This window comes from Aquila chrysaetos, chromosome 23 (genome assembly GCF_900496995.4).
Source record: "Aquila chrysaetos chrysaetos chromosome 23, bAquChr1.4, whole genome shotgun sequence".
NCBI classification, from domain to species: domain Eukaryota; kingdom Metazoa; phylum Chordata; class Aves; order Accipitriformes; family Accipitridae; genus Aquila; species Aquila chrysaetos.
The window spans coordinates 7,788,923-7,803,626 of record NC_044026.1 but is presented as its reverse complement, the minus strand read 5'-3'; the positions used below and the strand labels follow the sequence as shown (position 1 = coordinate 7,803,626).

Below are 14,704 nucleotides of genomic sequence, written 5' to 3'. Positions count from 1 at the left end.
TATATAACAAAACTGTAAACCCTTTTTAACCACAGTGCCATTTACCTCTTTAAAAAAAAAAAAAAAAAAGCCATTTGCTTTTGAACATACCCATATTCCCCAGCCATCGCCATCAGCAGCCCGTTTCCTCCATCCACCCCGCCTCATACTGAAGCTTCTGCATAGAAGAACAATGCTTGATCAATTAGATGTTTACTAATACCATCAGTGGCATTTCAATGATGCATTACAGGCCATCTACAGATTATCACAAAGATTACATTTTTCAATGGGCTTCACTGAAGTATATGAGTTACACAGTTAACCTAGAAGTGAAAAATTGCATAAAAACGTAGTTCCTCAATTTTGTAGTCAGGCATACTGTAGCTCCTGCTATGTATCAAAAAATCACACATGAACCTTTTGTTTTATTCACCCAGAATACAAAAAACTCATTACAATGTTCAGTTTCCATTATGATTTATTAAATTCTTCCTGCTCATCATACATCTCTTATAAAAAAGGAGTAATAAAAGGTTCTTAAATACAATTGCTACCGTTCATGCAAAATATTGCCCAACTCAGGAACAAACTCTTATTTCCTATTTGATACTACCTACATGGTGGGATGCAGGCAAACACCTCCTGGTACTCAAGACTAGATTAATTTCACCAATGGATTTACAGCTAATCATAAAGGTCCAAATACTTGTTGCTCCAATGCAATACATCACATAAAAGCAAAAAAACCAAAGGCCATCTTATGGTCAATGAAAAGCCAGTTGTTTAAATATCTAGTATGATCTATAGCTAGGTTTGTGATTTGTTTCTTTGGGGTTTTTTTTGTTTGTTTGTGTTGCCTAATAATAGATAGATAAATAAATAAATAAATATACCCAACCAGCCAAACTGCAGTTTTCCTTTATGCAAGACACTTATCCCTGGACCATGAGCTGTACACAGCAGTGTCCCCAGATGAGCTATTAGTTGGTTAGAACAGAACTGGTGGAGAGAAAAAGAAATGTTTTGGACTGTGGCCAACTGTTCACTGCACCCCAGTGATTCACATTAACTATAGCTGTTGTAACACCAATTTTAAAATATTGATTAATGATGTAGTAGGATCACGAGGTCACTGCCTGCTATTACATCTCTCACTTTCTACTCTAACCAGTTCCCTAAATAAAAACAGTTTTGTCGTTTAGGGCTATGAGCTCTTTGAATGTGAGGACAGGACACTAAAACTAAAAGGAAGAAGATTTAAGTCAGTCACCTTTATTTTATTAAATATTTAACTTCTATTCCTTTACCCTCCATAAAAATGCACAAAACTACATTTAATACACAGAAGGAAGTCAACTGGTTTTTTTCATCCTTGTCTGCTTTTGAGAAGATACCTATTCTCTGGACTATCCATAGCATCATCCAGTAACACAGCACATAAGCTTCACGCAGCCTCCAGCCTACCAGAAAGCACAAAGAGCTGTGGAGGGAGATAACAATGCATTTTGGTCATTTTCCTATCCAGGCGTTCTACTGCACTGTTCTGGAGACTGCCTCATTTAACACATTAAAGTTTTGTTTACTCTGAACCTGGCTGAAAGTTGAATTCTAGCTTTCGTCTCTTAAATCCCTTTTGTTCTAGAGTTACCAAGCAGGCATAGTCTGAAATCCAGTTAAACCACCCTAGATTGCAGGCAAGTTTGATTACAGAACAAGACACAGCCACAGGAAAGTTTTCATAAATTATTTTCATGGAATACTGCAAATATGTCAAATTAAGCAACCATAGAATTATAGTCAAAGCAGGTATAACTACCTTGAAAAGACAAGCTTCAGTTGTATGTTTCAGGACCTCTGCAAACACAGGAAGATCATGATGCACCTGGTTCTATTCTTCTTATAGTTGCTGTAATTTGATACTTAACCTACACACATGTATATAATTATGAAGATTAATCACATGTCAAGGAGATAAGCTCTACACCAACAACCAAAACAAAGCAACCCCTCTACAGTATGTTGTATTTTCTCTCTAGGTACTTGCATTTCTTACCCAGAGACCAATTTCCAAGACACCAGGCTTTCTGAAATGAATTTTTAGTGGTTTGGATTATATCTCATAGATACCACAGAACTCTTAAGGAGCAGTGAGAAAAATGAGAGGAGACGAGCTAGATGACCACATGAAACACAACATTGACTTTTTTCCTGTAGAGGACAGTGCATACTGGAAATGGCTAGATGGTTTCTTTCATATGGAAAATTTGTATTTTTCCATCAGCTGAAGTCAACTGTAATTCAAATCTATCACTTCTGGCTAAGAAGTTCTTGGAGAAAACAGAAAAGTATAAGATCAAGAAAAAAAAAAAATAATGGAAATGTCATCTAGTGTTTTTAGATACTATAGGTATCAGCGTATGAGCTCATAAGAGACACCAGAATTTTAACTGCTGATTACCCTTTCTCCTTAATAAATGTTGACAAAGTCTTAAAGGGTGGCTACAACAAGGACAGAAACTCTCTCTTCACAAGGAGCCATACAGAGAGGACAAGAGGCAAGGGGTACAAGTTGTACCAGGAGGGGTTTCACCTTGATATAAGAAAGAAATTTTTTACAGTGAGAACAATCAATCACTGGAACAACCTCCCCAGGGACACAGTAAAGCCCACATCACTGGAGGTTTTCAAGCTGCAACTGAACAGGGTGCTAGATAATCTCATCCAGGATTCCCTACCCACGAAAGGTTGGACTAGATAGTCTTTCAAAGTCCCTTACAATCTGGGCTGTTCTATGATTCTAAGTCTATCAAAAAGAAAATCTCACACAAAAAGAAATTCTTACTCTGAAAAAAACCAAAAAACCTTCAAGACTGTATGAAATGCACACTGTAAGTCATCACAACATAAGTCTAACAAAGATGTTCTTTATTCCAATCACTGAGTTCTTAAGAAGATAGGATTTGATAGGTAGTTAACTCTGACCCCTACTGTAGACAACCTTTTGCTTAAACTAAAACATCTAATGCCTGATAAACTGAAGAACTGCCTTCATGAGGGTAAGCTTTTCTGAAACCTTGAAACACATTTAACTTTTATTGAGGACTCTGGGAGGTGAGGAAGAAAGATGTCTAGTCTAAAAGCCGTTAGACCAGAACACCACAACCAGTGGGGCCAATCAAAATCAGAATCATGGGTATGTGCCTGGTTTGATTAAAACTAGAAATCAGAAAACAAAACTACTTCAGGTTAGTGTGTTAAAAACATGACACATCAACTGCTCAAAAGTTGTCTTCCTAGAGCCTGAAAAACTAGAGAAGCTAGGCTGTAATGCCTACTTACAACATCTGATTATGATTTACCATTTCCTTGGCAGATATGATTTTTGACTCAGCCAGTCCACTTAAATTCTAAACACAGGAATTAGGAACATGGTACTTCAGTGATTACTAGATGCCTCTGGCTCAAGTCTTGAGAGTCATGGATTCTTTTCTTACAGCTGATACAAAAACCCAGGAGGCTAATTTCTCCCTTTGTAGTTCCAGGAACTACACGATGAACCAAGGTTTCAGGACTAAGGAGAATCCCCACTGCTAAAGACTTGTGCTTACAGTGAGAATTCTTCCTTGAGAATGAAGACAACCTCTACAGCTGCCTTGCTGAAACCTAAGGAACAAATAAGTGTGACAGACAATCAGAGGAAGAGTTAAGCAAGATTTGAAACATGCTTACTGGTTCATGAAATAAGAAACGTAAAGATGATACGATGCTCCCGCTATAGGAATCATTATGAAGGGATAAGTAAGAGAAATGCTTTGTAAAGAATCCTTGAAGTGGGGGCTGGGCGTGGTGGTGGAAATCAAGACAGGGGACTTAAACACCCATCACAAGCAGGCCAATTATAGACAAGAGTTCATGTTTTCTGTGATTACAGTATCTAACTTGTTTCAGAACAGTTTTCTCTGTTTTCACAAACTCAAGAGCACAAATGCACAGTGACTCAGTGAAAGTGAACCACCATAATTACCAGTTTTCAGGGTATCTCCAGAGCCTGAAGGACAAGCTATAGTGACCCTTAGCCCAGAGAAAAAAGCTTTTTAAATAAAACTGAAATGCTCATAGTCTGGACCTGTGAATGCAAAGAAATCTTCAACAAACTGAAACTGCACAAAAGCCTGTAAAGGTAGAAATAGTATTCCCAGGAACAGAATCCAAGTTTTCAGTGCAAGAGAAACAACGTTTCAAGGAAAAAAAAGTCAAGTTAAGAACTCCTGTGATCAAAATTAACATAATTTGGCCCTGCATCTCTTTCTAGACCACATACAAATGTTAAAACCTTACCATTGCACAAAATAGGGTTCTTTAAAATTCAAATTTCTATTGGGTGATCCTTTTCAAAACTGAAGCTAGAAGAGAAACCAAGAGTTTTTAAGCTTTGTAAATGACTGGTGGCTCAGAAATACTCAATACAGCTCACTAGGAAAAGATATGTAACACCCCTTTGCACACTGCTTCATAGGCCTAGCATTATACTTCCCAATCCACAAGCACTTAATCCTATTATTAAAGACTGTTAATCAAAGCCTACAGATCAGGTAATGGAATGAAATGTTAAGTCTACATTTTATGAATTCTATAAACACATCTGAGCGTATAGAAGAGTTGCACAGCAACTGTGAGATTTTAGATCACAAAAAAAGGAACGTAGATGTGAATGTTGATGTTAATATTTGTTTTAATCTCATCTGTAGCACATACAGTCTGCTGCAGGAAAGTTATTTCTTTAAAATACCTTAAATTCAGGATGGTGTGGTTGGAAGACAAGTGGCTTTCCATTATCTTGGGCAGTTGGGATAACACAGATAACGGAAAAACCCAGACCAAACCACAGGTATTATGGGGAAAAATGCTTGGGAGCACAGAATACAGACCTCAATGACTCTTTAAGGAGTGAACATGGATCCCGATAGGCTTTTTAATTCCAGGTCAGTACTAGTCCTGCCCAAACTTGAGTTGTCTCTGTCATACTCTTCAGCATTCCCTTTTCCAGGTGTATGACACAGAGACATTTCTGCTGCCTCTTCAAGTAGCCAACTAGAATCTGGCAGAACATACACTTTATGGCTCTGTACTACAGGAAAGCATATGAACTATTCGCAAAGACAAAATGAGGCTGCACTGTGACTCAACAAATAACCCTGCCAAACTTGTGTCTAAATACATGGCACAAGTAACTTCTAATCCACATAATCCAATTTTGGGTAACTGAAAGCTGAGTGAAAGTATAACACACTGTAACAGCTATTTTGCATTTCTGACCAGAGTGAACATCCTGTCAATGTCCTCTAATGCAAAAGAACTTGATTTAATTAACATATTCAAACACCACAAGCCTTATTCTTGAAGGTGTAACTCTACTGCTAACGGAAGTATGGATATCTTGGGCCACTGCTAATGAGTATCAGAATCTTTTGCTTGAACTGTAGATTGAATCCATCCCAGCTCAGCAGGGCTTAAAAGTTGTTTCCATCAAGTGGGTATTTTGTGGCCTGTTTGAGTTTCATGCATCTACATTCCAGCTCCCACATCAAACTCACCACTCCACTTGGCACTAGTCTGCAAGCTCTTTGAGGAACGAACTGTCTTACGTGTTTATACATTTCTCAGCACAAGAGAGTCCTATTCTTGGCTGAGTCTTCTGGAAAAGAGCTGCTGCTACAGGGTCTAAAGCTGTTTTCTACCACATATTGAAAAGTTCAGAATCCAGCAAAAGAACTTAAAAAAAAAAAAAGTTCAAAAGTTTTTTTCTAAGATACTGTATTTTTAAATCCCCGTGATTTTGGACACTTCAGAGTTAACACTACTGTTGCATATAAAAATAAACTAATCGGTATGTTGCAAAGCAACTGAATTTTATTCTAGGCAGGAAATAGTCTCAGGGTGAAGTTTCATGAGATGGTTGAGTCAACTTGATGGCTGACTGCCACCAAAAGGGATGGTTCTGCTCTTCAACCTCTGCTGGCCTAACAAGCTTTATCCCTTCTCTACACTACCTCCAAACTCACGACCCCTATGTTCATATAGGTGCTATGTGCAATTCAGCTCATTAAATCAATAGAAAAATTGATATAATTTTACAGGTTAGTTTCCTGCCAGTTCAGCAAGCTGAACTGACTCACAAAAGCATCAGACAAAGCCAAAGCAGACAGGCCAGAATAGAGGAATGGATGGAACTGTTCCTTTCATTGCCAGTGGGATCTTAAGATTATCTTAGCCATTTCTAGAAACCAACTTTTAGGATCATGGCTATAACTAACTTACTGTCGTGTAAATGTGGATATGGAGTTGCAGCGAGCTAGCTACTCTTCACCAACCAGCCCTGCTCATGTTTTTCCCCCCAATAAACAAGAGGGGTAGGCTACCTCACCTTTTCCATAGGGTAAGAGTTTTCAAAGAAAGTTACAATTGAACAGCTCCCCATCTTACACCACATATGCCAATACGGTAATCACTTCTAACTACAAGCACCTGATGTTACAGGGTCAACCAGGTTTGCAGTTCAATCTTTGAATATTTTAGAGCAACAGAAATGAAATGAGCTGAAGGACACTTGAAAAATATCTGTCCCCCAAAACACCCAACACCACCCTCATCTCCTGTGAGTAAACCTAAGAGTATAAATTAGGAAAGAACAATCATTAAAATCTTGGGAAAATTAAATATTAGACACAAAACTGTTACTGAGAACAAGAAATTTAGAAATAGTGCTTTTCTAAAATATGAACACCCACGGCATTTGCTAGAAAGGTGAAATACCATACAGCCCACATAAAGCATGGAAAAAACCAAATCCTTCAGAGTCAACTCCTTATGCGTAGATGACTATTCTAAAACTGTGCATTTGAGCTTGACAGCAAGGAAATGATACTCTGACCTTCAATTCAATCACTCTCCCAGAAAGAAACACAGGAACTCTTTGCTAAACTAATCCAGTTTCCAAAGTGACTATTTTTGCAACTCCAAATGGTCTTTACTTCAGATCAGTTTACTTCAACATCAAGGACCAAATACTTTACATACAAGTGACAACTAAGAAATATACATTCCTTCTGCTGGCAAATCATCACAATGACCTAAAGCAGTTGTACAGCAGGTAACCATTTATATGAGAGCTCTGCAAGACAAAAGTGTTTAGACCGTTTCACAACTGACTTGGAGTCTGGGACAGGTGATTGTTTTAATTGTCACAACTTAAGGAACCATGAGCACAAGGTACAGAAAACAGCATCACTGCACAGTCTGCACCAGCTTTGAGCAATCTGTTTCCAAGAAGATACTCTTTTTGCTTTTATACATGGCATTTGAGATGGTTAGTTTTTTGAAAAATAGCAAGCCAGATTCGAGTTGCGACCAACTGTCAATGTTTCATTCCCCTCTAGGAATAACGCTCAGTAGCAGCTACAGTCCATTTGGAGCTTGTCACAAGTAGTGGTTTAACTTGGTTGAATTTTTCTTCTGCTCACAGAAGACTCTGGCTTCAGTTTCAACATTTCTGCATTTTTTGATAAAGTTTCCCCCCGCTTCTTCAGAGTTCCTCAGTGATGAGTGGCTCTTCTTCATAAATTTTCATTGCTATATTTAACCATGTAGCTCAATTCACTTTTTAGTTCAAATATCGCCTCTCTGATATAACTGTTCTTACTGCCACAATACACTGGCATGTTTCAGCCAACTTCAGCAACTGGCTTAATTATTTCTCTTCTGCATTTCTCTTGGGCTTCAACCCCAAGAGGACTTTGCACACTCACAATCTTTATGCCAGCTTCTAAATGCCTAGATTCCAGAATAAAATTCATTTAAGTAAAATCAGAATAAGAAGCATAGCTTGTGGCATTAGGACTCTCAATAGCAACATAGTGAATGGATTGTAAATCACCAAAAGGAAATTCTCTTTCTCTCTTGGACTTGAGTATCTGAAACAATAAACAAGATGAATAAGTATATGAGTTGGGTAGTCTTCCTTCAAGCTCCTATGTGTAGCTGTCTATAGTATTTGAGAAGAGAGAACTGTGTTACTCTCTTCTTTGAAAAGGAAGAGTGGAATGTTCATTTTTCTACCTAACAAATCAACAGAACTCGTTTAGGAAGTTTTTAGTTTGCGCACTCCTCAGTCTGACAACAATCCAGTCTTACACATGAAGTGTATGTCAAGCAGTCAGAGGTAGCATAAGTAAGCCATGATCCCTTCTCCCAAATAATGACAAGAGTTGCTGCTGCTGAATGATTTAGGACCTCCTAAGTCTTCCTAGGCACAACTTAAGGAAGTGTCCTTGTAAAGCTAAAGAAAAACTGAATAAGGCAGGAAAAACGGGTAAGTGGAGGTACAATAGTTTGAAAATAAATAACTGGAAAATTTTCATGAGGTGATCAAAGCAAGGAATCTGTGAAGGCTCTGAATTTGTTAGCATCGAATTCAGAGGAACTGTGCTGGTGAAAACCTCTGACACACACTATCTTCAGCTTCCCCCAGATTCCCTGGACTTCAGGCCCGCAGATTGGTGAAATCTTGTCAAAAGTGACTACATATTTTTGATTGATTGTATGTATTTGTTTGGATATACATATGTACATATATATCTATGCGTGTGCTTTATGTGCGCACACGTGTGCATGTATATACACACAAAAATCCTTATCATTGCTGCTGACCAATTTGATTGCTTGCTACCCAGATTAACTGCTTTGGTAATACAGAATGGCATGGAAAAAAATCTGCTCTCTGGGCCAACACTCTAACTAATGTAATGAGAAGGCACCACTTCTTCTCTACAAATCTTTGGGTTTTTTTTAGAAGAAGTGCCCAGGGCAGTTGTGCTTTATGCTCAAATCAATGTTATCAGTGTACACTGAGCAGGTGCTGATCAGGCCAGGTTTTTCAGAGAAAAAAAGAGATAAGACATCCACTTCGCGAATCTCAAGTGGTGGCTGATATCAGATACTAAGGAGGACCATCTCTCTACTCACATATGGGCAGCACTAAACACGTACAGCAGCAAAACTCTAAGAACTCAAGTAACTTTACCAGCAAAAGTATTGATGATTACAGATTCAGTATTTAAATAGGTAGATTTTCTGTTCATGGCACCTTTTGAATGACATTACTTTATTCCAGCTGACATGGCGTAGCCAAGTTCCCAAATGTTTTCCTGGATTTGCCTTTGAAACTCTCGAAGCTGCAAAATCTTTTCTGAAGTAAAATCTTTGCAAGATATGGCTTCTACGCTTAGCCTTGAAGTTTTAAGTTTCTACTCAAGTTTTCTACATCTTTCATTAGTCCATGAATATTACTTTTATCATCAACGCAGACCAACAAGATCAGGAGGAATCAGATGAAACTAGTAAATGAAGAGATCAAAACAAATGGAAATATTTTTCATCTCTTGCCTAGTTTATTTGTGGATTTCTGACACAGGGACACAGGACACCGAGGATGCTAAAAGTTCATACGGGTTGAACAGATCAATGGAATAAAAAGCCAATAATTTTTTTCTTTTTAAAAAAGGTAACAAACTACAGGAACTCAGAATATAAAGGCAAAGAATCTCAGTATGTTTGTTTCTTTACTATTACCTAGGTGAACTTTTGATCTGATCCAATACATTCTCAAGTTTCCTCCTCGATTCAGAGGAAAGTGAAAAGATAGAGCACAGTGTTTCTGTGTTTTCCAGGAGTAACATAGTTCTAAGTTCCTAGGACAAACAAAAATGCTCTAATTCTTTAGGATCCCTAAATAAAACTCAAATCTAAATTGCATTCTTGACCTGGAGTGGTTTTAAGTTGATATTTTAAGTGCGAAACAACAGTGCTACACTGCTGCTTAGTGGAGACAGATCAATACAAAAAGGCTACAGAGCAAAAATGGCCTATCCCAGGCAAACATGATGCTTGTAGAATTCAGGTTAAAAATCGACATAGAAGTTACGGGAATCATTATGGAGCAACAACACTTGTAACTTCAAATTCCTGATCAGCCAGAAATTAGTGAAAAGTCATTACCTCTACCTCTCCCCCAGTATTGTTTTATAAGAGGATTCTTGGAACTGCTTACCAAATCATGCCAATTGCAGCATGGAAATCTAGGAAATAGTGACTGAAAAGCCAGTCTTTCCAGTTTTCCTATGCTCTAATGTTTCCTGAAAACAACAGGCAGATTCAGAAACCAGGAACAATATCCTTTCAATAGAGACCATTATTTTAGTTCTTTACTTCAAGTGGGAGTTGCATTCAAAAGCACATAATGCTAAAACACATTCACTCTACTTGGTTAACTGCACTAATCATTTACCTTACACGCCATGGGGTCATGGGCTTTCCTATTTGTAAGAATTATCAGCAATTTCATGACTTCCTTTAAACAGCAACAGCTCCTAGGTTTCCAAAAGGATATAAGTAGAGTACAACCATTTGTCCAAGATGCTGACTCATCATGCCCTGGACTAACAGCTTATTTGAGTCACCTCAAAAAGATGAAGTCATGAACATTGTCGACACAATGTTATTTTACTTTGGATATTCATGACAACTAAAACCTGACCAAAAATGTTGGCAACAGTCGCCAGGATCCTGCCAAAATACACTGCATACCTCACCCTGCCAGAATGCTGCCAATCTCCAAGTCAATGTGGAAAAACCTTAGAGCAGTTCTCAACCCTACACTGCGCAGCTTCAGCACTGCTTTCATGTTTGGCATTCAAACCAATCCACCTCTATTTGCAAGAATGACTCTGCAAGGTACCTGAGCAGCGCCTTCTCCTAAGCAAAATTAGCTTTCTCTTTTTCAGGACTATTTACTTTCATAAATCAAGAAGCTGAAAAGGTCTGCATGAATTCAAGCAAACCAAATAAGGAGGTTACAACCAATAACTCCCTTATGCTGGGATCTGGTTGAAGTATTTACAGATAGCTGGGAACAGAAAGCAAAACCAACACAGAAGTGTTGGCTACAATACGGCTAAGCTTTAAGCTTTACTTATGCAAGCAACTAAATTTCAAACCACCAGCTTCAGCAGTACTAAATAGGTACAATACCAATTGGGAGAACTGAAGCTTTGAGATAGGAAAGGAGTTCCCCCCATCCCACCAAAAAAAAAAAAAAAAAAAAAAAAAAAGAAAGAATATGGAAGTTACAACAATCCTTTCTATGGGTATACCAAACTAAAAGTATCTCCTAGATGAATTTAACGGTCACAGATTCCTTTACTACAGCAGCAGCAGTCCTTCAGTAAGTTTTGAAAATACAAGTCACAGGAATGGTAGTTATCATCACAGCCCAGAATTTAAAGCTGTTCTACACACTCACCTCTCTTCCACTGAAGAGTGAGAAAGAAGAAGAGTTTCCTAATTCTATCTTATGAGCACCTGTTACTCCACATAAAATGCAGAAGTGGGGGGACCACAGACATGGGAGGCCCTCCTCCCTAAAATCATTTGTGTCTCCAATTAAAATGCTGTCTGGTTTCCACAACAGAGCAGAAAGCTGCTCTCGGGGAGAAGCACTACACAAATTCATCTCGTAAAAAAAGACACTTCCACAAGTATACTGTATTACACGTTTGAGAATTCCTCACGCTTTTTTGCACCCACTTAGATTTGCTCTCTTACTTTCAACTTTCTTTATAACTCCATGGCCACTCTCATTTCTATTTGCTCCCAGTTTTTCCCCATTTTGCTACGCTTAGGTAAACACATGGCACTATCACCAAATTAATCTACATTGTATTCTTGAGGGAGGGCTTCAACATTTGGATATTTAGCTCCCTTGTTACATCTATACTAGGCAAACATGCTGCTAAGAGCTGACAGAGATCTCAGTGATAATAATATACACCTTTAATTAAAACAGAAAAATGTTCAATACAAAATAGTCATTCTTCATGAAATAAACAATAGCTAACAAATTAAATGGGGAAAGCACACAGCAGGGTCAGGCAAGTTATTCTTTTCCTGATTGTCCTAAACAACTGATTTATTAAAAAAAAAAAGGTCTGTGTAATCATATTAATTTTTTCTACCTACTCAAAACCAGGTTTCGCATTTGAATCATTCTTACTTTTTTTTTTTAATCTCTCTAAAAACTGAAAGGTATGGTAGAAAGATTGAAAGTCTGCCACGAAACTTCTTTAAAAAAGACATCTGGGTTAAGGGATCAGAAAAGACTAATCAAAATCAGCACTCAGTTACAACACACTATCACTGCATCAGAACAGGCTGTGACTAAGAGTATGTACATACTACCCAGAAAGATGGACTGGTGCTATGTTTGAAAGGCCAATTACTGAATAATGTATTGAACACACGTATACTGTACACAGAAAAATGTACAATCAGTTTACTATTGAGGCTTGAAATATGCTAATGTATTTTTCCCGTTAGAGCTTTACTTTTAAAACAATCTTTCTTCAAGTAGTTAAACCTCAGTGAGTCACAAGGCAGGTGTGTGCACTGTGCCTCTCCTAATACTGTCCTACCAATGACCTCCAGTCTGACAGCTTGGGATTATTTACTAACAGGGATTTGGTACATTGTCCAGTGGAAGAAATGGACTGAATGGAAGACCAATATGGTGGGAATGGGTAATAACTACACGCTTGAGACAAGATGGCAAAGAATTCGTCAGACATTTGGATTTCTGTATTAAATACCATAAACCTTAGTATGACAGGACTGTTCCAGAAATAAACTTTAACTATAACCTCTTGCAACTAATGGTAATTAGGCAACTGTTTAAAATGGTTCTGAGCAACAATAGCATCTAGATGAATAAAGAATTCGGACTGTAAAATTACAATCCCCTATTTTTGCTTCTTCGGACTACAGTATCAAATTTGAGATTGGACCTGGATTTTAAACCAAGACGCAGAACAAACATTAACTCATCCTTTCATGAAGAAAAATCTCTGATTAACACAAGCAGAATATTCACAGCCCTGTCATTTTGAAGACTTTGACACTAATTTTAAAGCATCAGAAATAATGGAATATTACAGCATACAACACAGATTTTCTACCAAAAGATCACGTGCTTCTGATATTATCTTTCTCTCCCTTCTTAAGGTTAACATGCCATTACCCCGCATCTCTGCCATTACCGCTCATCTCCCATCAGGGGCTTTTTGCTTAGTATCACAGGTCAAGTCAGCGGTAACTGTATAGCAAAATGCATCAACATTAGGCAGGGAAGGGCTGAAGAAGCACCGGCGAACACATTTGTCCCTCTGTGTTTGTAAGCACAGGCTTACTTATCAAGCAGAGGTCCTCTTCCTTTTCCGCACACCGGGTACATCCAGCACTATTGCTCAGCAAATACAACTTGTGACAAACGCGACGGAAAGCCGCAGACAGATACATGCTGCTACAGCCGAGTGCCACAGCGCAATGGTGTGCTCAAGAGGGCAAGGCTGCACCAGGGCTTGGGCTCTCCTCCTCCAACCTATTTCCCTGCAATGACCCCTTAGCTGGCAAAACGCTCGCAGCATCGCTCCGGCTCTGCCTCGGGAACCGTGTTGTGTCTGAGGCGCAGGCCCCATGTGACACACGCTGACTGACACACGCACACACGCACACACACAGGTGCCGTGGCTGGCGGGGGAGGGGATGGCGACGAGCGGGGCTGCCCGACCCAGACAGACACACACCTGGCACACCCTCGGCAACTTGCAGAGAGCGCGCGCGCGCGCCCCCGCCCAGGGGTCCGGCCCCCTCGTCTCTCCCCCCCCCCCGCTCCCCTCCCGCCCGCGCGGGCAAAGCGGGGCTGAGCGAGGCCCCCGCGCCGGTTACATAACCCCGCGCGCCGCCGCCGCCACCCTCCTCCCTCCTCCTCCTCCTCCCACCCGCCCCGCGCTGGGGAAGAGCTGCGGCGGGGAGAAGGAGGGGGAGAACCTAGGCCGCGGGCCCAGGGAGGGGCTGAGGCAGGGCAGGGGCTGCGGCGGGCCCCGCGGCTCCCTCAGGCTCCCCCTTCCTTCCTTGCTTCCCCCCCCTCCCGCCGCCGCCGCCACCACCACCACCACCACCCCCGCCTCCCCGAGCCGCCCCCCGCACGCGCGCCCGGGGGCGCGCTCGCGAGCGCCGGGCGGCCATGGGGGTCGGGGGCCGCCGCGCTGCGAGGAGGAGGGGGGGGGGGAAGGCGCCCGCTCCGGCAGCCCCCCCCCCCCCCGCCGCTGCTCACCTTTTGCTGCGTCCCAGACGCACATTCCCGGGGCGCCGCCGCCGCCTGCCCTGCCGGGCCGTGTGGGGGCTTCACATCGCGACTCCCCCCGGCACGGACGCAAGCAACCACCGCCTCCTGCCCGCCTTCCTCCTCCTCCTCCCCAGCTCTCAGCCCCGGCCGCGGTTCCCCTCCTCTCTCTCTCTCTCTTCCCCCCTCTTCCTTCCTTCCTTCCTTCCTCCCTCTCTCCCCCCTCCTTCTCCTCCCCCTCTCGGTGTCCCCAGCAGCAGCCCCTCCTCCCCCCGCCCTTCCTGCGAGCGCGTCACGAGAGAGTCTCGCGCCACCAACCGCCGCTCGGTCAACAAGCGGCGCGCGCGCCGCGCCGGGCCGGGCAAGCCAGGCCAGCCCGCCCGCCCGCCCCCGGGGCGCCCCCTAGCGGCTCGCGCCCCGCGGAAAGTCGCGTGCGGCGCCACCGCCGCTCGCGCCGGAGAGGGCTGGGGAGCGCTCACACCGGGCACGTGA

At 41.4% G+C, this 14,704-nt stretch overlaps 1 protein-coding gene across 4 annotated transcripts in view; it reads right to left on the bottom strand.

The window, feature by feature from the left end:
• REV1 (REV1 DNA directed polymerase) overlaps positions 1-14,451 on the bottom strand; it is a 62,656-nt gene extending 48,205 nt beyond the window's left edge. For 2 of the 4 annotated variants that reach the window (XM_029999072.2, XM_041119499.1), the window contains exons 1-2: positions 14,204-14,451; positions 91-157 (exon numbers count right to left, since the gene is read on the bottom strand). In XM_029999072.2, the coding sequence (XP_029854932.1) occupies positions 91-147 (57 nt within the window). In that variant the 5' untranslated portion in view covers positions 148-157; positions 14,204-14,451. Of the gene's footprint in view, positions 1-90; positions 175-1,798; positions 1,908-14,203 lie in introns of those variants that run through there. The other 2 variants (XM_029999073.2, XM_029999074.2) reach the window with 2 other exon arrangements.
• Positions 14,452-14,704: the final 253 nt, after the last annotated feature.